The sequence below is a fragment of the Aquarana catesbeiana genome, linkage group LG02 (assembly GCF_042186555.1).
Source record: "Aquarana catesbeiana isolate 2022-GZ linkage group LG02, ASM4218655v1, whole genome shotgun sequence".
Lineage (NCBI taxonomy): Eukaryota > Metazoa > Chordata > Amphibia > Anura > Ranidae > Aquarana > Aquarana catesbeiana.
Genome location: NC_133325.1, coordinates 391444302 through 391467178, shown reverse-complemented (window position 1 = coordinate 391467178; position 22877 = coordinate 391444302). Strand labels below are relative to the sequence as shown.

At 41.0% G+C, this 22877-nt stretch overlaps 2 protein-coding genes across 4 annotated transcripts in view; one reads left to right on the top strand and one right to left on the bottom strand.

Moving 5' to 3' along the window:
- Positions 1 to 2691, bottom strand: part of STYXL1 (serine/threonine/tyrosine interacting like 1) — a 43492-nt gene extending 40801 nt beyond the window's left edge. Inside the window, exon 1 of one of the 3 annotated variants that reach the window (XM_073615207.1) lies at positions 1699 to 2691. The gene's annotated coding sequence lies outside the window, so the exon portion shown is untranslated. Of the gene's footprint in view, positions 1 to 1694 lie in introns of all 3 variants that reach the window. The other 2 variants (XM_073615205.1, XM_073615206.1) reach the window with 2 other exon arrangements.
- MDH2 (malate dehydrogenase 2) lies at positions 2684 to 22315 on the top strand. The gene is made up of 9 exons (XM_073615204.1): positions 2684 to 2857; positions 10288 to 10456; positions 14117 to 14200; positions 14391 to 14500; positions 16074 to 16199; positions 17746 to 17823; positions 19149 to 19248; positions 20309 to 20460; positions 21920 to 22315. Exons 1-9 carry the CDS (start codon positions 2792 to 2794, stop codon positions 22049 to 22051), a joined length of 1017 nt encoding a protein of 338 aa, XP_073471305.1. The 5' UTR covers positions 2684 to 2791; the 3' UTR covers positions 22052 to 22315.
- Positions 22316 to 22877: the final 562 nt, after the last annotated feature.

Sequence of the window (22877 nt, the reverse complement as noted above, 5' to 3'; positions counted from 1 at the left end):
AAAAAAAATGCAAAAATGCAAATCGCCGCAAAATCACGTGTGCAAAAATCAAAACGCACAGCAAAAAGCACTACAGAAACAGATCAAAAGCAACCTGCATAGGTGTGTAGCGAGCCTTATTCTGGCCACACCGATCAATTTTCAGACGAGAATATTAAGATAAAAAATCTTTGTACATTCGCTGAATGAAAGAATGTTGTTTGAAATTTTCACTTGTTTTTAACATTCTGTTTTTAAAAGGAATGTAATTTCTGAACGAAAACCACATACACTGTCTGAAAATTCCTTTGACCAAGAAGTTTTCTATTATTTCCAAATTTCCCGTCACTGTGGTTGAAAATGAATGTCGATTTGACCCCACTAACGATTAGAAAATCAAATGAACGTTCTTAAAATGAATTTTTTTTTTGAAGGAAGACATTTGATCTCTGAGTCTGATGATATTTATCAGATTCACCCTTTCATAATATGTACAGTATATCTCTTCTCAAACAGTTTATACAGTATATCTCCTCTAATAGTATATACAGTATATCTCTCCTATAATAGTTTATACAGTTTCTCTCTTCTGTCTGTTATTCTCAGAGTGGATTAGATATTTTGTTCCCTAACCATATAGTTGGTTATTTATATTTACCACTACATAGAGATATTTAAGAATACATTGTCTTTTTTTAAAACTTTACATATTAACTAAATTATACACCATGACGTTGCAGGTCCATTCACACAGCACAGCTCAGCTCGCACAAGACTGGCCTGGGTGAGGACAGCTCTGGATCCTTGAATCCAGGTAAGTATCCTTTTATCAAAAGCTTCCTGAAGACACGCTATGCACGAAATGCATAGAGGCTGAAGCGCAACATCATATCTGGTCCATTGCCCGTCACACATCCATCCTTTGGAATGCACACCAGCTCGGTGGCCATGAGCGGCGGTGCTACTATACCTTCCCAGTTGAGCTGAATGTGTTGGTGTCTTAAGCCTTGTACACAAGTCTGGACTTTAAACAAACTTTTCCATGGATTTCTGTCCAATGGGCGTTGGACGTGAACTTGTATTGCATACACACGGCAGGACTTTTTAGGCAACAAACACGAACGTAGTGACGTTTCAACGTACTGACGACACTTCAAAAGAGGACGTTCAATTCTCCGATGCCACCCTTTGGTCAACTTCTGTATTGTTGTCTGATGTTTTGCATTGGTTCTGAGCAATGCATGTTTGTACTTTGTACTAAAGTCCGATGGTTTTGTGAACACACGATCGGACTTGCCGACGTAGGACTTTTGTTGCCGCCAAGTTTGTCTGTTCACACAGCCAACATTTGTCTGATGAAAACTGAAAAAGTTTTTCCGATGGAGCGTACACACGGTTGGATGTTGCCTTAAAACAGCTAATTTGCATGTTTGTTGTCCAAAAGTCCGATCGCGTGTATATGCCTTTACAGGCAAGTGAGTAGCTGATTTTAAAACAACTTTATCTGCATTTTATTTTAATAAAAAATACTACACCATGATTTATTTCTTGGGTCTCTTATTTAATCTATGATTGAATGAGAGTTCTCACTTTTCAAGATGTGGAAGGGGCCTAAATGTGCTGTGTATTTTAAAACGGTTCTTCACCCCTCACCCATTTTTTTTTTTAAACCCCTGCTTACGGGGTGGTGTGTTGTGCAAATTTCAGGTACTCACCCACCCAGTAGACTAGGTGTTGTCCTGCAGAATCTTCTTCTCTTCTGCCACTGATCAGGGCCCGTGCTGCCATGTTAATTGTGACGTCATCAGGAGGCTGATGGCTCTTCCTTGCTCAGCTGGTGGGCCTCCCGTTAAAGTACCGCTAGGCTCGCCCACCTCCTTAGTGAATGAAAGACTAAACCACCTGGGATATGTGATGTGCATATTACGGGAGGCACAGGGAGCACAGTGCATGTCATTCACCTAGGTGAGTAATGTGCATGGGGGGGGGGCTCAAAATCTTAAAAAAAAAAAACACTATTTCCATAGAGAATGGTTGTTCAATCTGAGGGTGAAGATCCACTTTAATTCCTGTGTATGAGGGGTTCGCATAACCTGAAGTGCCCCAGGCCCCCAAGGTATAAATCTGGCCTTGCCTGGCTGTAGGTACATTTTAGACAGATAAAACTGAGATACACCCTGAGTGTACATAACACTAACATGTAAGGCGAGTGTTGTACAATCTATGTATGCCCTGTATGTGACACAGACAGGGAATGTGGTGATCAGTGATGGTGCAGTGTACTTACTAGTATAGGTGACAGGCTCCTACAGACACACACACCACCAAGGCCTAGCTGCCTGTCTTGTTACTAAGGACGCTCTGCTGGTATCTATGGAGGCCCACACTCCTCTACTCCGCCGCCTGTGTTCATCATCAGCCATGACACCCTACTGTACATCACAGATGTCACTAGTACGTAACCACAGCTGATTGTGCGCCCATCCTAGGCTCCCTACGCAGGAAATAGCTCGTCATAGAACACAAGGATCGTAGTAACTAACTCCATTATTAATTAATTCATTAATTATTAATTACATGGTCCTACTAAATTAGATAGGCCGTCATAGATCCTAATGTAACACGCATGGAATGTAATGTAAGTCCTAATGTAATACGCACGCGCGGAGCCGGCCTTTATCTATGACGGAGGAAGGTCACGGCACACGTCCGACGCTCTTGGAAGCTCCGCCCCCCTCGCTTTGCTTCTGTCTCTGCTGCTGGAGGTCGTTGGAGTCACTGCAAGACTTTGTGTGTGTGCCCGTCATCCGTCATGTTCTCCCGCATCGCCAGACCCGCCGCCTGCGGCCTCGTCCGAGGACTATCTACCAGCGCTCAGGTGTGTGTCCGGGGCCATGTGTCTGGGTGGTGGGGACTGCTGATGGCTGGGGCTAGTATAATGCTGAACACTTCCTTCAGGTCAGGGGATGGGTTGTCAATGGCTGGTAATAGGAGTCACAGGTTTCTGCATTCCATGCACGTGCAAAGCCGAGGATCCGCAGGATTCAATATATTGTAATCATTAGGGGATCTATAGGCTGCTTAGATGTATGGGATCATCATGTTAACTGTTTGCCTCCCAGGCCTATTCTGACATTCTCCTACATGTAAAAAGCGGCTCTTTGTGCTCAAATTACTTACTGGGGGGGGGGGGAGAGAAGAAAAAAGTGTGTGTTTTCAAGCTCCCCCCCCCCCCTTTTTTTTCTACCCCCCCCCCCAAAAAAAAAAATACACTTTATTTTTAATGCACAAAAACACAATACCTGATTGTTTAGTAAACTATAAAAGTTGATGTGCTCAGTAAATACCTAAAAGGTCACGCTTTAAAACTGCCCATGCTTGTGGAATGACAAATTATGGTACCCCCCCCCCCCAAAAAAAAAAAAAAAATTAAAAAAACTCCAGAGGTGACCCTTAAAAATGCCTTTTATAGGTTAGCAGTTTAGAGTTACAGAGGAGGTGTGGCACTGGAATTATTACTAGCGCTTGTAGTGTGAAAACCGTTAACACTTTAAGACCCATTTCACACTGGAGGCGTTTTTCAGGCGCTTTAGCTCTAAAAATAGCTCCTGGGGGGGAAAAAAAGTCTCAGTTGCAATCTTAGTGTGAAAGCCAGATTGCTTTCACACTGGGACGCTGCGCTGGCAGGACGTCACAAAAAGTCTTGCAAGCAGCTTCTTTGCAGCGCTGTAGGAGTGGTGAATACACAGCTCCTAAAGCGCCCCTGCCCATTGAAATCAATGGGCCGTGGTGTTTGGGTGGTTTTAACCTTTTTTCGGCTGCTAGCGGGGGTTAAAAAATTGCCCCGCTAGCGACTGAATAGCGCTGCTAAAACTATGGTAAAGTGCCAACGGCGCTTTCAGCGTGAAAGGGCTCTAACTGACAATTGTGCTGTCCTGTGATGATGTACCCAAACAAAATTGACTTTTTTTTTTTTTTTTTCTTTCTCCCACAAATAGAGCTTTCTTTTTGGTGGTATTTAATCACCTCCTGTGATTTTTATTTTTTTTCACTATAAACAGAAAAAGTGACAATTTTGTGTATGTGTGTGTGTGTGTGTGTGTGTGTGTGTGTGTATATATATATATATATATATATATATACATTTTTTTTTTTTTTCTATAATATCCCTCCTCCCAAAATAACAACTTTCTTTCTCAGTTTAGGCCGATTTTATATTCTTATTTTTTTGGGTAAAAAAAAATCTCAATAAGTGTATATTGATTGGTTTGCACAAAAGTTATAGCGTCTACAAAGTAGGGAAAAGATTTATGCCTAATTATTTATTTATTTTTTTTTTTTTAAACTAGTAGTGGCGGCGATCTACGAAATTGCGGCGGGCAGATTTTGGCACCTTTTTTGGAACCATTAACATTTATATAGTGATCAGCACTGATTACTATGTAATGTCACTGGCAGAGAAGGGGTTAACACTAAGAGGCAATCCGAGTGTGTGTGTTTAACTGTATAGGGATGGGACTGACTAGAGGAGGAGCCAGATTGCTGCTAGTAGGAACAGATGATCTGTCTCTTCATCCCCCCCCCCCCCCCATTCTTGCTCGCGTGGCCGGCGGACATTGCGCCTGTCGGCCATGCGCATCCGGGTCCCCTGTCGTGCAGCAGGCGCTATAGCTGTTTAAAGGGCACAACATACAGCTATTGCGTTTTGCACAGTAGAATGACAGCACCTGCCGGCTAGTGGTTAAAAAATTTTTTTTTAAATTAGATCAGCTTGGGCCGTGACAGGTTCTCTTTATGGAGATATCTGGGGTCTTTTAGACCCTCCTATCGCCTGTTAAAGCAATCCGGCAGCTAATTGGCCAATAGGATTGCTTTTACAAAGCGCATCACCAGCCATTGCTGCAGTCATAATCCCGCTATAACTACAACTCAAGGACGTAAAGGAACATCCTTGGGCAGCAAGAGGTTTAACTTTTTACATGGCTCCTTCTCTAAAGCCTATAGCTGGGACAAGTCATGTAGAAAACCTACCTGGGCCATGCACGATGCAAATGAAAGTCTAGAGTCTTCAACTCCATGCTTGTCCAGGAAACCTCTCCAAAAATTCAAGAAATTACATCTGTGTGACAGCCAGGCAACTAGCATTTTAAGCCCCTTTCATGTGAGCTTTCAGATCAGGTCCGCCTGTCGTTTTTTCAGGCAGACTTGATCGAGATCGCTTGGAGTGGCAGATGTCAGCGGTGATGATTTTAATCCCCAGTAAAAAAGGCTTGCTTTAAATTATTATTATTATTATCTATTATTATTATTATTATTATTATTATGCAACTGTCATATGTCCTGCAGCTGCTCCTCCAACACCACTGTTGACTCAATAACAGTCCCATTCACTTTAATGGGACAGCTGGTGATGCGGCAGTGACACAACAAGGTGAGGGATGTTGCGGCAGCAGTGAGTGGATGCTCCGCTAACGGATGCTGCCATGTTGGATCTGAAATGACAGGCGCTCTTTAACTGTAAGGACTTATTCTTGCTGGTAGTTAGAATCTTTAATATTTTGCAAACAAAAGGAAGGTTTCCTAATTAGAATAATAAGCTGTCAGGTTAGTAAAACAGCGATATCAGAACCGATTCAATCATACAATTTGTAGTGTACATAGATTTGCAAAACAATGGGATAAGCGGGAATATTCCTGAACTCTTGGTTTAATCTCATGGTTACTGTAAAATTGTGTGACTGCATCAATGCAGTGCATGTTATCTCAGTTTGCAGAGCTTGGATTCATTGAATGAGTTTACCAAAAATATAAATATTGCAGAATATACAGCTCCATGCTACATAACTAAGCTCCATTTCATGCTGAATAAACTAAAATAGTTTTCTATTTAAGATACATTATCTTAGATTTTTACTCCAAAAGCATTTTATTAAACATTTGCTAAAAATCAAAATCTGATTAAAAAATGTTAAATCATTGTTTGTGTTTTTTTTTTTTTTTTTTTTTTTTTATATCCACCCTGTGTCTGCTGACATCCGCCGATATACGATCCTGTCTGTGAAATCTGGAAATTCTATCTTCCATCCGTCTGGAGAATTGGATGAAAACAGACAGGCGGTCCGTTTTCATCCAATCTCCATAAAGGACAGCGGGGCTCTGACAGGTCCATCCTGTACAGTGAGCAGAGACGGCCCAGTTATCCGCCTGCTCAGCGGGGGTCAGTGGATTGATTCCTGCTGAGCACAGCGTAATCCATACACGGACAAGCCCGTGTGAAAGGACCCTACAGTGACAGCCTCCATGTTTCTTTCAGCACAGCTGACATTTAAAGGGATAGTTCACTTTTACCAAAACAAAAACAACAAAAAAATAACAGCTGTGACTAAATTTTGAATAAAGCCCTTGTTATAGGTGTAGGCCGTTTTTAATATACCTTATGAAGCCTGACTGAATATCACCCAGAACGTTGCTAAGTGAGGCCTAGTCATCATTGCTCACCATCACAGGAGTGAGCTCTAAAATGCTGAGCTCAGAGCTACTGCATCAGGAGAGAGAGTAAGTAAGTGAGGGGGTTTGAATCTGAGAAAGAGATCACTTCTGTGATGGTGAGCAGTGATGACTAGGCCTCACTTGGCAACGTCCTGGGAGTACTTAGCAATGTCATGGGAGTATTCCAGTCAGGCTTCATAAGGTATGTAAATGGCCTACACCAGTGATGGTGATCCTTGGCACCCCAGATGTTTTGGAACTAAATCTCCCATGATGCTCTGGCACTCTGCAGTGTAGTGGAGCATCATGGGAAATGTAGTTCCAAAACATCTGGGGTGCCAAGGTTCGCCATCGCTGGCCTACACTTATAGAAAGGGCTTTATTCATCTTTAGTCAGAGCTGTACAGTTTGTTTTAATCTACAAATGCCCCTTACCTGCATAGGCAGTTTGTTTGTGTGTGTTTTGTTTTTTTTTCCTCCTTTAGCAAAGTATAATTTGTTTCATGTAAACAGTGGGAGAGCTGTGGCTTGTTCACACTAGTAGTTGATGGGTGGTAAAATCCTGTATTTGAGCCACATTTTACCCCCCTTTCTATTTTAGCATCAGTAGCAGGAGTGGGTGTAATGCCTTACTGGCTGGAGAGTAAAACAAATAATTAATAAATGCACTTCCTTTTTTTTTTTTTTTTTTTTTTTTTTTTTTTTTCTGCAGAAAGATGTGCATTTATTTATTTATTTTTTATTTTTTGTAAAAGGTGAACTTGGCCTTTTAAGCCCTGTCCAACCACAGAGTATTTTAGCCTGCCATAGATTTATTCGTCTTCACGTAGCCAGGCTGGACGCTGCACCTGTGCTTCCTGGACACATTAAAACCCTTGCAATGGATTCACGTGGGCCTAAGTGGTATTGACATTGAGCAAGGTTGGATGCTGGCCAGACCATTTGAAAGACTTTTCACCTGTTCATTTGTACAAACTTGTAACTAGCAAATTATAGGGTACGTAATATAATGATCAGCCTACTGAAAGTGCTAGCTGAGTTTAATTTTTATTCAGAGCCTGGTGGGTTAACAGGGACTAAATTAATTCTGTCATGTAAATGTAGCCAGCAGAACTTTTCAAGAAGTACTAGAGAAGTTGACACAATGTAATCCTAACTAGTGTTAGTATAAAACACTGTGATCATCTACTCTTGTATGATGCCATTTGTTATGATTTGCCTGTGCTTTCTTTTCTGTGTGACAAGGCCGTAATGGGACATTTTTGTGCATCGCGTACAGGCTTTTAATTTAAAAAAAAAAAAAAAAAAAAAAACACTTTTCAAGGTTCTACTGAAAATGGAAGCATTGGATCAGTTTGGTTTTGTGAGGAAATACTCTGCCATATATATACAGATGGGCATTTTTCCAAAAATGCTGCTTGACTTGTCGCCTGGGGAGGATCACCTTTCAGAAGCTGGAAGTTTCACAGCTCGCTATCCAGGAGGCGGTCACCCTGTTAAGTTCTATGGAAGTGTTTGCCTGCGCTGAGATCTATTTCTCTTCAGTTTTCTATTATTTAACAAGGATTAATAAGGCCTCATTCATACTGGACGTTTTTACAGCAGCCGTTTTTGGCTTCTGACTTTTTTGTTTTTTTTGTTTTTTTCTAGTCAAACTCCCCATCATGTTATCCTATGTGTCCGTGCACACGTGGGCTGTTAATAAAAAACAAACAAACAAAAAAACCGCTATTGCAAAAGCGTTGAACTCACTGCAAAGCTACTGGTGTTTTTATAACGTTATTTTAACGTCCAGTGTGCACGAGGCCTAAAAGTTTCAGCTTTTAAAAACCAATTGCTAGTACTTTCAGTTTTCTATAATGAGTTGTTCATATGGGCAAATGATTATACATGAGGAATTTGTTCTCTGAATCACATAAGGTTAGAGCTTTCCTACTTGTTTGGTAGTAAGAATGACTTTATCCACATCTCCCCAGTAGAACATTGGTGAAGCCCAACCTCGCTTACCATTTTGATGTTTTGCATATAAAAGCTTTGGTCAGTCAGCTTGCTTGATAATGATAAAAATTGTCATGATAAATAAGTCGTTGGATTGCAAAGTGGTTTTTATCCATAAGTCGCCAAGTCTGTGTCCAGGGGTGTATGTATGTAGACCTGTACATGTTTATACAAGTAATGGCACTCGTTGCTTTCTATGGCCAGCTGTGACTCCTGGGCGTGGAAATTTTAGGTCATAGGCCCCAGGCTCCCACATGCATGATTGCAGAAGTCTTGTTCTTTTGCCAAGAAGCCATTCGGATTCTTTCTGCCATGCTCACTTATGGTATTAGAAGATGACTCTAAAGCCCTGTACACACAAGTGGACTTTTTGACCGGACTGGTCCGGCGGACAATCCGACCGTGTGTGGGCTTCATCGGACCTTCAGCGGACTGTTTCTGTCGAAAATCTGACAGACTTTAGATTTGGAACATGTTTCAAATCTTTGCGTCGGAACTCCGCCGGACCCAGTTCCTATCAAAGTCCGCTCGTCTGTATGCCAGTCCAACGGACGAAAACCGATGTTAGGGCTACTACTGGCTATCAACTTCCTTATTTTGGCCCGGTCATACGTCATCACGTATGAATCTGTCGGACTTTGGTGTGATCGTGTGTAGGCAAGTCTGTTCGTTCGGAAGTCCGTCGGAAAGACTGTCGGACCTTTGTTACCGAAAAGTACGCCCGTGTGTACAGGACATCAGACATTCTTGGTCGATCGGCCAGGGTGTATTGATGTAGCTTTAGACGACGTTGAGATGCTTTGTTCACAAATTCGATCATATTGCGATCGATCCATATCGTCAAAATATATCTATCCACTTTCCTGTGTGGCATGGGTTGTCGACTATAGATGGATTATTTCTATCGGGAAAGTAATCCATTTAGTGAGGCTTGTTTGACCACCATTAGAGAGATAAACAGATGGAACAACAATCATTTGCAGAAATAGAACAAGATGGAGAAACTTTTTTTTTTTTTTTTTTTTTTTTTTAATTTCCATTCCCACTGCAGTAGAGTTGCTGGAGCACTTTACTGTGTCGGCAGCTCTCCATTGCCACCTGCGGTAGAGGCCGATTCAGCGCAACACAAGCCTACATTCCTTTCCCCCCCCCCCCCTTTTTTTTTTTTTTTTTTTTTTTTTTTTTTTTCTTCAAACATTTGAAATGTACAAAACGTACACTTCATTCATGGCAATGTACCACTGCGCTGCCATACATTGCCATGTGATTCGGCACAGTGCACGAAGATAAAATGAATTGCCGTCTTATGCTTTGTTGCAGTGTGAATTTGACGCCTAGGAAACGATTCCTATGTGTCCTTGTGGTGACAGACGCTTTACAATGCAGTATGTGTGAATACACACTGAAGAGGTAGTAATATTCAAATGATTTGGTGCATCACTTGTGGAAAGATGAGCAAGCGCTTGGAGAATCTGTCATGAGAAGGCATTAAAGGCTGCCATTGCTTACCTGATTCTGTGATTGCTAGTTCACTGGCTGTAAGGTTTTAGTGCTTGACAAGCATAGAGGTGAGGAACTCTGACTCTTTTCTGGGAAAAAAACGTATGCCCGGCTTGCTTGGGTCTCTGACTCCAAGTACTGATGTTGGACAAAGTCAGGCAACTTGCATATTTAGCAGAAGGCCAGCAATGGCAGCCCCCATACTTTTCTCATGGCAGTAACTTTAAATGTAATTTTGGTCATTGTAATTTTTATTGCACTATTTTTATTCTGCAGCAATCTGCACGATTTTAAGTGGTTTGATATGCTTTATCTCGTTAGAACAATGCCAGGGTGGCAGTGCTTGGAGCCTCTGGGGGCATTGGACAGCCTCTTTCCTTGCTTTTGAAGAACAGTCCTTTAATCAGCAACCTTACCCTCTATGATATTGCTCACACACCAGGGGTCGCTGCAGATCTGAGCCACATTGAAACCAGAGCAAAAGTGACAGGTAAGAGAAATTAGTTATGACCCCCTTTACATTATATTATATTTATTGCTAGCAATTGTTTCAGGGTAGTGCTTACTAGTTTGCAAACACATAGAACACCAGTTGAGCTGCCTTGTGAGCTACAGTGGATATAAAGTCTACACACCCCTGATAAAATGTCAGGTTTCTGTGATGTAAAAAAATGAGACCAAGATAAATCCATTCATAACTTTCCGTTTTTTTTTTGGGGGGGGTGGGGAGTAAAAAAGAGGGAGGGGTTTGGTAAACTAAAATGTGGTTGTATAAGTGCTTCACACCCTCTTATAACTAGGTATGTAGCTGTGTTCAGAATTAAGCAATTGCATTTAAGCTGGGTTCACATCTATATGAATTGGATGCGGACACATCCAATTCACGTCATAGCAGGAGAATTTGACTGGCTCCCTATGGAGCTGGTTCACATATCTCCATTGCGGCAGCAGAGCGCACTGCACAGAAATGCTGTGCTTCCTTGGCTCAGATTTAGGGCCATTCAGGCTTGGATTCGTCCCTGAAATGGGAACAGGGACGCACAGCGCTCCTGTGCGATCCACAGCCGGTTCCAGTATAAACTCATGTTAAATAGGAGTCAGTACACACCTGCCCTCATTTAAAGTGCCTCTGATTTAACCCCAAACAAAGTTCAGCTGTTCTAGTAGGTCTTTTGTGACATCTTAGTCGCATCCTACAGCAAAAGCCATGGTCCACAGAGAGCTTCCAAAGCATCAGAGGGATCTTTTTGTTAAAGGGTATCGGTCAGGAGAAGGGTACAAAAGAATTTCCAAGACCTTAGATATTCCATGGCACACAGTGAAGACAGTCATCAAGTGGAGAAAATATGGCACAACAATGACATTAAAAGAACTGGACGTCCCTCCAAAATTGATAAATACCTGAAGAAAACTGGTCAGGAAGGCTAAGAGGCCTACAGCAACATTAAAGGAGCTGCAGAAATATCTGCCAAGTACTGGTTGTGTGGTACATGTGACAACAATCTCCCGTATTATTCATATGTCTGGACTATGGGGTAGAGTGGCAGAATGGAAGCCCATTCTTCCGAAGAAAAACATCCAAGCCCGGCTAAATTTTACAAAAACGCATCAAGTCTCCCAAAAGCATGTGGGAAAATGTGTTATGGTCTGATGAAACCAAGGTTGAACTTTTTGGCCAAAATTCCAAAAGATACGTTTGGGGCAAAAACAGTGCACATCACCAGAAGAACACCATACACCCTGAAGCATGGTGGTAGAAGGTAGAGGGCATTCTGAACCTTTCCAAATACCAGTCAATATTGGCACAAAACCTGAAGGCTTCTGCTTAAAAGCTGAACATGAAGGGGAACTTCATCTTTTCAGCATAACAACCCAATGCATACATCCATCCATCCATCCATACATAAATTAACAAAGGAACGGGCTTCACCGGAAGAAAGTTTTGGAATGGTCCAGACCTGAATCCGATTGAGATCTGAAGAGGGCTGTGCACAGAAGATGCCCTCACAATCTGACAGATTTGAAGTGTTTTTGCAAAGAGTGGTTTAATATTGCCAAGGCAGGATGTGCCATGCTGATATACCCAAAAAGACTGAGTGCTGTAATAAAATCAAAAGGTGCTTCAACAAAGTATTAAAGGGTGTGCACACTTATGCAACCATATGTTAGTTTTTTTTATTTTTACTCCCCTCCACCTAAAAGATTTCAGTTTGTGGTTCAATTGAGTTGTACAGTTTATAGGTCACATTAAAGATTGAAAGTTCTGAAACTATTTTTGAGATATATATACAGAAACCTGACTTTTACACTGTATGTACACAGGGCTTTTAGTAGTGGTGAAATCAGAATGCACTTGGCTAAAACTGTGTATGTATAGATATAGTGGGGACAGAGTATTCAGACCCCTTTACATTTTTCACTTTGTTATATTGCAGCCATTTGCTAAGGGAGTGGGGCCCCCCCCCATGTACACACAGCACCACATATTGACAGAAAAACAGACTTGTTGACATGTTTGCAGATTTATAAAAAAAAAAAAAAAACTGAAATATCACATGGTCCTAAGTATTCAGACCCTTTGCTGTGACACTCATATATTTAACTCAGGTGCTGTCCATTTCTTCTGATCATCTTTGAGATGGTCCTACACCTTCATTTGAGTTGCAAAAAAAATTTCTGCTGCACTTAAGGTTCCTAAGAGCACATTGGCCTCCATAATCATTAAATGGAAGATGTTTGGGATGACCAGAACCCTTCCTAGAGCTGGCCGTCCGGCCAAACTAAGCTATCGGGGGAGAAGAACCTTGTTGAGAGAGGTAAAGAAGAACCCAAAGATCACTGTGGCTGAGCTCCAGAGATGCAGTGGGAGATGGGAGAAAGTTGTAGAAAGTCAACCATCACTGCAGCCCTCCACCAGTTGGGGCTTTATGGCAGAGTGGCCTGACGGAAGCCTCTCCTCAGTGCAAGACCCATAAAAGCCTGCATGGAGTTTGCTAAAAAAAAACACCTGAAGGACTCCAAGATGGTGAGAAATAAGATTCTCTGGTCTGAAACCAAGATGGAACTTTTTGGCCTAAATTCTAAGCGGTATGTGTGGAGAAAAACGGGCACTGCTCATCACCTGTCCAATACAGTGAAGCATGGTGGTGGCAGCATCATGCTGTGGGTGTGTTTTTCAGCTGCAGGGACAGGACGACGGGCTTCAATCGAGGGAAAGATGAATGCGGCCAAGTACAGGGATATCCTGGACGAAAACCTTCTCCAGAGTGCTCAGGACCTCAGACCAGGCCGAAGGTCTACCTTCCAACAAGACAATGACCCTAAGCACACAGCTAAAATAATGGAGTGGCTTCACAACTCCGTAACTGTTCTTGAATGGCCCAGCCAGAGCCCTGACTTAAACCCAATTGAGCATCTCTGGAGAAACCTAAAAATGGCTGTCCACCAACGTTTACCATCCAACCTGACAGAACTGGAGAGGATCTGCAAGGAAGAATGGCAGAGGTTTCCCAAATCCAGGTGTGAAAAACTTGTTGCATCTTTCCCAAAAAGACTCATGGCTGTATTAGATCAAAAGGGTGCTTCTACTAAATACTGAGCAAAGGGTCTGAATACTTAGGACCATGTGATATTTCAGTTTTTCTTTTTTAATCTGCAAAAATGTCAATTCTGTGTTTTTCTGTCAATATGGGGTGCTGTGTGTACATTGAGGGAAAAATAAATTAACTTAAATGACTTTAGCAAATGGCTGCAATATAACAAAGATTGAAAAGTGTAAGGGGGTCTGAATACTTTCCATCCCCACTATATGTATATGTCTATATCTTTCTTGCCGGCCATTATCTGCACCTTCTTTGAAGCGGTGTTAAAAATCCTGCTTGCTGCATATTTCCCCACTGAAAATGCAGCAAGAATGCATAAAAGGTGCACCTGTGTTGTGGTGTGTGGGTTTTTTTTTTTTTTTTTGCCACGTGACCTATGAAAAATACACCATAAGTAAGGCAAAATCACAGGCATTTTTGGCAGCCATTATTTGCTCCTTCCCCATTTTTATATTGAGAGTATGTATGTATGTATGTATATAAATATAAATTCCCCCCCCCCCCCCCCTCCTATTTATGTGCTATTGTATTGCACTCCAAATCAACAGGATACATTGGAGCAGAACAGCTTCCAGAGAGCCTGAAATGTGCTGATGTTGTAGTAATCCCTGCTGGTGTTCCCAGGAAACCTGGTATGTGTGGTTTGTATTTATTTTTTTTATTTAATCTAAGATTTGACTTGTATATGAAATATACCACTTTGCAGATAACATATTGGCACATGCACTTTATGTTAATAAAATATATATATTTTTTTTTTTTTTTTTTTAATATGCACGGACAAATGGATTCATTTCTTTTTTTTTTTTCTTTTGACACCAGGCATGACCCGTGATGATCTGTTTAACACAAACGCATCTATTGTCGCCACACTGACGGATGCCTGTGCTAAACACTGCCCAGAAGCCATGATTTGCATCATCGCCAATCCTGTGAGTTTAGTGTTAGTTTACACTGTAATTTTATTTAGGTACTCTTTCTCTTACTGGGAAGATCCAAAGGTTGATCTGTGCTGCAAAGAGCAACCTGCATACTCTGATTTTTCAATATCTAAATTTTTATGTCTGCTTTTGCACATAGGGTGAAGGGGTTGGAGTCTTAACAGGTTTATTTGTCTACGTTGCAGCAGAAATGCATCAAAAACATAAACCCTGCATCTTTGGTGTATTTCTGCTGCTTTTCTGTTAGTCTATCAAACCAAAAATGCAACCTGCTGTGCAAGTCCTCGACCCTTCCCAAAAAATTGCATCAGTGGGAAAATTACACTGCTGTGAACGTGACCCATAGGAAAGCATGTTAAATGAACTGTAGTGCGTTTCTGCAAAACTAAAAACTCATAGGTGTGAACCAGGCCTAAGCATATCTAAAGCCAATGGTTTTTACAAAACTAGGAAAGCTGACAGTTTTGTTGGGTTAGTTAAGTTTTTTTTTTTTTTTTTTCACCAGAAAAGGAATAGAAGACAATTTTTGATAAATGTCTGGTGATTCCGGTTGTATCTACGAGACCGGAAGTGAAAGGAAATGTTTTTGAATTGAACACTAATTGCATTAAACCCTGACTGGGGTAGTAACTATTTCCTACACTCTCAAAATAGTTTTTAATTCTAGATATACTTGTATACCAGGTATTTTCTGTCATTAACAAATCCATTTAGGGATGCTCTTGGGGAGAGGTAATGCATATCGCACATTCTATTCAATATGGGCTTTCCTCAATTACCTGTTTAAAATGGTTCTCCTTTTTACCAAGTGATCTTTTTCTACATATGCTCGTTTTTACCCAGATAAGCTTCTGTAGCAGCATGTTAGAAGATCAAAGCTTACTCCTTAGTCCTCATGCACACGGACGTTTTTACAGCTGCTTTTTTGAGCTTTTTTTGCAGCTTAAAAAGGCCTGTCTGTTAGTCTATGGCTTCATGCCCACCTAGGCGTTTTTGAGCTGCAAGTGGCATAGGCGTTTTTAAGCTGTAAAAAAAAACCCAGGACCAGTGGGTTCTGAGAGACATTTTTCAGCTGTAAAAACGCTCTAATGCTGAAAAACGCTCAAAAACGTCATTCACCAACGTTTTTTAGCGTTTTTGATCCATTGAAAAAAAAAAAAAAAAAAAAATTTTTGAAAGAAAAAAAAAAACGCTATTGCAAAAACGCTGAAAAAAGTTTTAAAAAAATCACTGCAAAGATACTGGCGTTTTCATAATGTTATTTTAACAGCCTGTGTGCATGAGGGCTCAGAAAAAAGCTTGGCTGTTTAAGAGTTAAGCAAATTTTTTTTTTTTTTTTTAAGATTTGGCACAATTGCCAAGCAAATATTTTCTTCTTGGTTGATCTGATGTTTATCAATTTTTATCTAATATGCTTTTACTGTGTATAGTAACACCTTTCTGCTATCTAGAATTAACCAAGCTTGTAAATTTAAAAAAATAAATAAATAAAAAGCTATAATTTGCAAAAGCTACAAGGATTTTTTTTTTTTTTTGTGTTTGTTTTGTTTGTGCTTTTTAATAGGTAAACTCAACTATTCCTATTACTTCTGAAGTTTTTAAGAAACATGGTGTTTACAATCCTAACCGTATTTTTGGTGTTACTACCCTGGACATTGTTCGAGCCAACACATTTGTAGCTGAGCTGAAGGTAAGTGAAGCTTTTGCATCCAAACTTTTTTTGGCAGGTTGGTTCAGGTTGAAATTCTCAGGTCCTGTTCGCACTATAGTTTTTGAAACTGATGGCAGCAATACAGTCTCAAAGTTGGGACGGCAACAAAAAGCTTGCAAAGTGATACTAACAAGGAAGAACATGAAACTATCTATGTTACTAACCTGTTGCTGATTAACCTGATTGGGGATAAGGCCATCATAAAGGGAATGTCTCAAAGATAGAGGTTCAGAAGTAAAGATGGGCAGAGGTTCACCAATTTGTGAAAAAGCTGCGTCTAAAAATTGCAATTTTACATTATCCTGAAATTTGACAAACTTAAAGTATTCTATGTACTTTATGTAGATTTTAATATAAAAAGATTCAGAGAATCTGGAGAAATCTGTGTACAAGGGATAAGGCTGAAACATAGTATTGGGTGGCTGTGATCTTTTGGGCCCTCTGCTGGCACTGCATTAAAAAGAGGCATGATTCTGTGATGGACTTCACTGCATGGGTTCAGGATTACTTCCAAAAGTCACTTTGAGCAGTTCGCTGTGCCATCCAAAAAATGCAAGTTAAAGCTCTGTGATGCAAAGAAACCATATCTGGACATGATCCAGAAACTCCACCGTCTTCTCTGGACCAAAGCTCCTTTAATTTGATCTGTTACAAATTAACAGACTTAGATTTGTTTGACCACAGAACCACTTCCCATTCTTTTTGGCAACCATGGACACTGCGTCGTCTAAAGAGAAGGACCTTTTAAGCTTGTCAGTGTTCAGTTCAAAAGCTTCCATCTCTAATGGTATGGGGGTGCATAAGTGCGTATGTAATGAGCAGCTTGCCTTTCCAGGGTTTTTTTTTTTTTTTTTTTTTGCAGCATCACATGATCCCATCCAGACTCCCTTGCATATTTCAGCAGGATAATGCTAAACTGCACCTATGACAATACCTTGGCTTTGTAGAAGAGTCCGGGTGCTTAACTGGCCTGCCTGCAGTCCAAACCTTTCCCCAACTGAAAATATTTGGTGCATCTTGAATTGAAAAATAGGACCAAGACCCAGGACTGTTGAGCAGTTAGAATCCTATATCTGGCAAGAATGGGACAACATTCCCCTCCTAAAATTCCAGCAGCTGGTTTCCATTCCGAACAGAACAAAATGGATTACAGTGCACACATACAAAAATAACATTTAAAACACCTCAACATAATAAAAAAAAAAAAAAAAAATGGGGATTTGGTTACACCAACTGGCCATATAATTCTAAGCCCACTACTGCATCAAAATACCCCATTATCAGTGGGTCCTACACTATTCATAGAATGGAAGGTCCTGCATCTCAACCATGGGAGACAAGCTCCTCTTAATGGGAACTTCTATTCCCAGACGCTTACAGAATGTTCTGTTGTGATTTAAAATATGGGTTTGTGAGATTTGCAGATCATTGCATTCAGTCTTTCACTTTATTGGTGTTTGTATACTAGATTGCTAATGGGTGTTTAGAACTAATTCTTATATAATTTTTTTTTTTTTTATTTTAGGGCCTGGATCCAGCACGTGTGAATGTTCCCGTTGTTGGTGGACATGCTGGAAAAACTATTATACCTCTGATTTCCCAGGTATCTTCCACTTTCAAACTCAATTCTTGTGTGCACAAGTCGCGCCTCCCCTCCCCGAGACTTGCTAGGTCAAATAATTTTGGCTGCCTGTTTTCAGTATATGGTGGTATGACTACCCTTTTGTTTACCAAGAGGATAGATCTAAGTATTCTACATCAATGTTTCTCAACTCCAGTCCTCGAGGCGCCCCAACAGGTCATGTTCTCAGGCATAGCATTATTTTGCACGGGTGATTTGATCAGTTTCACTGCATTAGTAATTACCACAGCCGTTTCATTCCTGAAAAATTACCTGTTGGGGCGCCTTGAGGACTGGAGTTGAAACACTGTTCAACATGCTAGGGGAGAGCTTTAAGTTCTCCTTTGCATCATTAACCCCTTGAAGCTGCCATCCCCTGAGGAGGTAAGGGACCTCTGTGCCAAACCACAGAGCAGGTAAGTACAACATGGTTTTTAATTTAATTAAGAAAAATTAAGCTTTACCATCACTATAAATCGGTAGTAATGAAGCATCCAGCAGCACGAAAGGGCTTCCGTGTTCGTGTGCTCGGGCTGTCTGACTGCCTGAGTCGTGATGACATAAGAGTCATGTACTGCGGCACAGAGCTCTGAAGGGACAGCACGGGTATTCCGTCCCTTCAGAGCGCATGTGCCAGTAACCTCACCAGCTGCATGCACTGTAAAAATCTAAACTGTGCAATTTTAGGAGGTATTCAATAAATAAGAGTTTACTTTCACTTTAAGATTATTGCAAGTAAAGGGGTTTATAGTGCCTCCAGTAAAAATGTGGTATAGAGAAAACTGTGCTTTCGCCTCTAACTCTGGAAGCCTCTTTGCATGCAGTCTGCAGCATTACATAAGATTTTACATCTGGTTAGTTGGCCTTCCACTTTCTTGGCTGGGTTCAATCTAGCATCACTGCTGCAGTTGTGGAGCTCCTGCTCTTACGGGGGAGAGATATATATAATTTATTTCGGGGGGTGGGGGGGGGGGGGGATTTCTTTTTGCAAAGGCTTCTTTACCCTTTTTGCCCTCCCATCTTAGAGGCCCACAGCAATGTTGACATCCTTCTGATGCTTGTGAAATTTGGCACCAAAGATTTCTATGGGCTGCTAGATTGTCTCCTGTCTCTCTGCCAGCCCTATAGAAGCCTATGGGGCCAATATGTACAGGGAGTGTGTGCATAGACTAAAGAACAGAACCAGGAAACATGGCAAAGTGACCATTGAATGACTTGCCCACAGAAAAGCTTGTAAAGCTGAAATGTCGCTTTTTATTGTTGATGGCTCTTTTAATGCAGAGCATGTATATTTTTACTTGTTTCAGTGTACCCCCAAAGTAGAATTTCCTCAAGACCAGTTGGAACCCCTTGTTTCCAGGATTCAGGAAGCTGGGACGGAAGTAGTTAAAGCCAAAGCTGGAGCAGGTATGTACTGAGCTGTATAAGAATTTCTTATATGTAATGGGTTTTATAGAGCATAAGCTTGACAGTATGACCAGTTGTGTAATTCTTCAACAACGGAAAGCATTATCAACTGACTGATGGCACAGATTAGAAATTGGTGTGTATGCATGCTTTTTACAAACTCCCTACCCTCTATAGCTGCTCTTAGGGCATTTAGTGACTTTCTACTCTGTCCTAGAATCCTATCAGTTTTACTATTTCAACAAAGAACTATGCAATGTACTCCATTCATAAAAATGAATAAAATAAAAAAAAAAAAAAAGCTGCAGTAGATAACGTATCATCAAACAATACTGCTATTAAAGTCCAAATGTCCATATGTGTAGTTTTTTTTGTGATATGTATTTCAAAAATTCTCATGGTGCTTCAGTGCAATTCCTTATGTGCATATACAAGTGCTTCTAAGCAGCTTGTAGGCTTTCTGTGCCGCCTCCACCACTCCGTGTGTTGTAACACATACCAGATCTTTTTGATCTTGTGCTTTTCAGCTAGAAAGTCTGCATAGGCTTGTGGATATTACACTCCTGGGTCTCTGCAGGAATCAGGTTTTTATTTTATAAACTTTTATTGGGAATGAGTACATAGCACTGTTTTTGTTAAGCTACTATGTAAATTTTGAAACCTAATTGCCATAACTACTGCGCTTTTCTGAATCGCCCAGTGACGGTGGTGGGAGGGCGGGGAGACCATGGGGATGAGTACCTGTCATAACGGGTACCACCAACGCAAAAGGTGCCAAATGTGGCAGCGGAGGGGGGGAGGATGCAAACAAACTCAGTTTCCCCTTTTGGGGTGAGCTCCGCTTCAACTTGCCCTGCCTCACAGGCCCCTCTGAATAAATTTTCCCTTGACCTGAAAAGGGAATATGGGGGGTTGTGCAGTTGTCGGTGAAGAATAGGCTTTTTGCAGCAACAGGGGTGCCTTGAGGTACACATCGATCAAAAATTGTTTGTTTGGCTTACTCCTTACTGTAGACAGAGATGAAGCGTAGAAATTACTACATCTTACAATTTCTTTCTAGGATCTGCAACACTGTCCATGGCCTATGCTGGAGCACGCTTCGTCTTTTCACTGCTGGATGCTATGAATGGAAAGGAAGGTGTTGTGGAATGCTCTTTTGTTAGATCTGAAGAGACTGAGAGCCCGTATTTCTCAACCCCTCTGCTGCTAGGGGTAAGCATGTTGTAAAAGTTGTGTTCAATTCATGCTCTGGTTACTGTAACTGTTGGCAGCTCAAACCATTAAGTTGCCTTTGCAAGTCTGACCACATTGTTCTGTAATAGAAATTGTTTTGCTTGGTACAAACCAACTATTTAAAGCGGAATGCTATCTTTTTAAGCACTAGAATTCCTTCCCTAAACACCACACTGAGGCTAACTGTTGTGAACCTAATATAGCTAATTTGCTGATCACTTTACCATCTAAGGTATTTTTTGGGGGGTCAAATATTTTGTTAGAAAACATGCCATAATGTACAGTTCAATGAGCAGCTAAGAGAGGAACAATCCATGCAGGGAACATAGTACAAAAAACATCAGCTCACTGTGTCATTAAAAGTGGCGACGTGAACTGGAATACAAACATCAAGTTACTGTGATGGCACTAAGTAAATGTAAGATTTGAAATTTTAAATCATGGAGATTATAAAAGGAACAAACTAAGTAACCAGCACTTAGCTGGCCTGCCCCAGTCAGTGTCAGTGTAAGGAAAGCACACTGATATCAAAGGGGGTAAGAATGTGTAGTGGGGATGGAGTGGTTCCAGGAGTCTTTCTGGTGGCAGCCTGGAGAGTGCCAGTCGGAAATAAATTTTGCTAATGGAGTCATGCTTCCAAGAGGGTGTTAAAGCCTGAGGGCAGATACTTATCGATTGAAGGCTGCCAGACTTTGGAGTAGCGTTGTCCCCTATCCTGTTGTGTTGCCTCAATTTTGAGGCGTATCATCTCCTGGGTGACGATTGTCCAAAGTTTTTCCAAAAAATCTAGCAATTTATTTGGTTTGCAGCTGTTGTAGTATGGAAGAGGAGATGGCATTTGTTTCCGGTCAGCTCTGTAGCTGCTACATTTAGCAGGGCTGTCTGTGGGTCAGAAGATAAGAGAATTAAAAAAAAAAAAAACACACTTGTACCAAAAAACTTTGCAAGGCAGAAGGTCAACCAGATGTGAAGATGTGCCGGATTCACCGCAACCCTGAAAGCAGGGGGACTGGTATTCCCAAACCTACTATGCTGTGGCACTAGCTACCATCGATTTATTTTTAAGGTGTTTCTAAAGCAGATATGTTTAGGGATACTCTGAGTTGCGTGCCAGATATCTGACCAGTCTTTGGGTGTAAGGTCCAGAGATAGGTCAGACGTCCACTTGGCTACGTAAGCTGGGAGGCCGAGGCTGTGAACAGTTTAATTATCACGCCTTTTGGCCTGAGGACCAGATGCATCTAAGGTATTAAAATGGATAAAGGTGTGTGTTTGTGTTTTTCCTTTAATGGGTTGTTTAATCATAAAGTAGATCTGTGTGTGGATTTTTTTTTTTTTTTTTTTTTTTTCTTTTCCCTTCTGCTTTAATGAGAGTAAATTTATTTGACACTACTTTTTTTTTTTTTTTTTTTTTTTTTTTTCTGTTTTTGATCAACAGAAAAATGGCATTGAGAAGAATTTTGGCTTGGGAAAACTGTCTCCATATGAAGAGAAGCTTGTAGCTGAAGCTATGGGAGAGTTGAAGGCCTCTATTAAGAAGGGGGAGGAATTTGCAAAGAACTTCAAGTGAATGTAAAACTTGGCTTGGAAGTTGGCTTCCCTAATTTATTGAAGCAAGGTGACACTTTAGAAATGGATCCCATAAAATATGCTGCGGAGAGGTCTGTATTGCAATAGATGGCTTTTGCTGAATATTTCTTTTGCAGTAAACAAGATATCCTCACAGCATATACAATGGGAACTCAGTAACAGCACTTACATCCATTGCTTTTACCAGTGAAAAGCAAATACTGTTGAGATTTAATTTGTGAATTAAACATCCTATTCTTTCTAATGTTTTGAGTGTCTGTCTTGGTTTTTGTGCTCTGCATTCAGCAGATCGCTGGTACCATGCAGGTCTCCTGCAGACCTGTCTGTGTATTCATTATATAATCTTGCTATATCATTGAGGTGCCTTCATGAAAATCACATTATATAGCAATATGCGAAACAAACCCCCCCTCCCCACCCACACGTGTGTTTGAAGTTATCTTTGAGTCCATGCTCTGAGGTTACAAAAGTCTTTTTCCAGGCCAGTACCAGAATGAGGTCCTCAAACACAGCTAAATGTTGCCATTAAGGTCTCCCAAAACATGCAACATGTTATGCATCTGCATTCATATCATTATTTTTTTTTTTTTAAATATTCTCCACAGCCAGTGAGTTTTGGGAGCTGTGACCAGTCTTCTGCAGGAGACACGGCTCCTGCTTGCTACATTCTGACCATAAAATTATGAAGGTCCTGGAAGTTGCTTGTTTTGCCACATTCAGTTAGCTCATTAGCCATGTTGTGGTTGTGAAATTTGTATACACTTATCACACAGAGCTGTTGCCCACAGACCAAGTGACTAGCTGTG

Bases quoted from the DNA above. Each gene is read 5' to 3' on its own strand.
- MDH2 (XM_073615204.1), top strand. From the start codon at position 2,792: ATGTTCTCCCGCATCGCCAGACCCGCCGCCTGCGGCCTCGTCCGAGGA. The intron at 14,201-14,390 runs GTATGTGTGGTT...TTTTGACACCAG, and splicing joins TGGTGTTCCCAGGAAACCTG to GCATGACCCGTGATGATCTG. The intron at 19,249-20,308 runs GTATGTACTGAG...ATTTCTTTCTAG, and splicing joins TAAAGCCAAAGCTGGAGCAG to GATCTGCAACACTGTCCATG.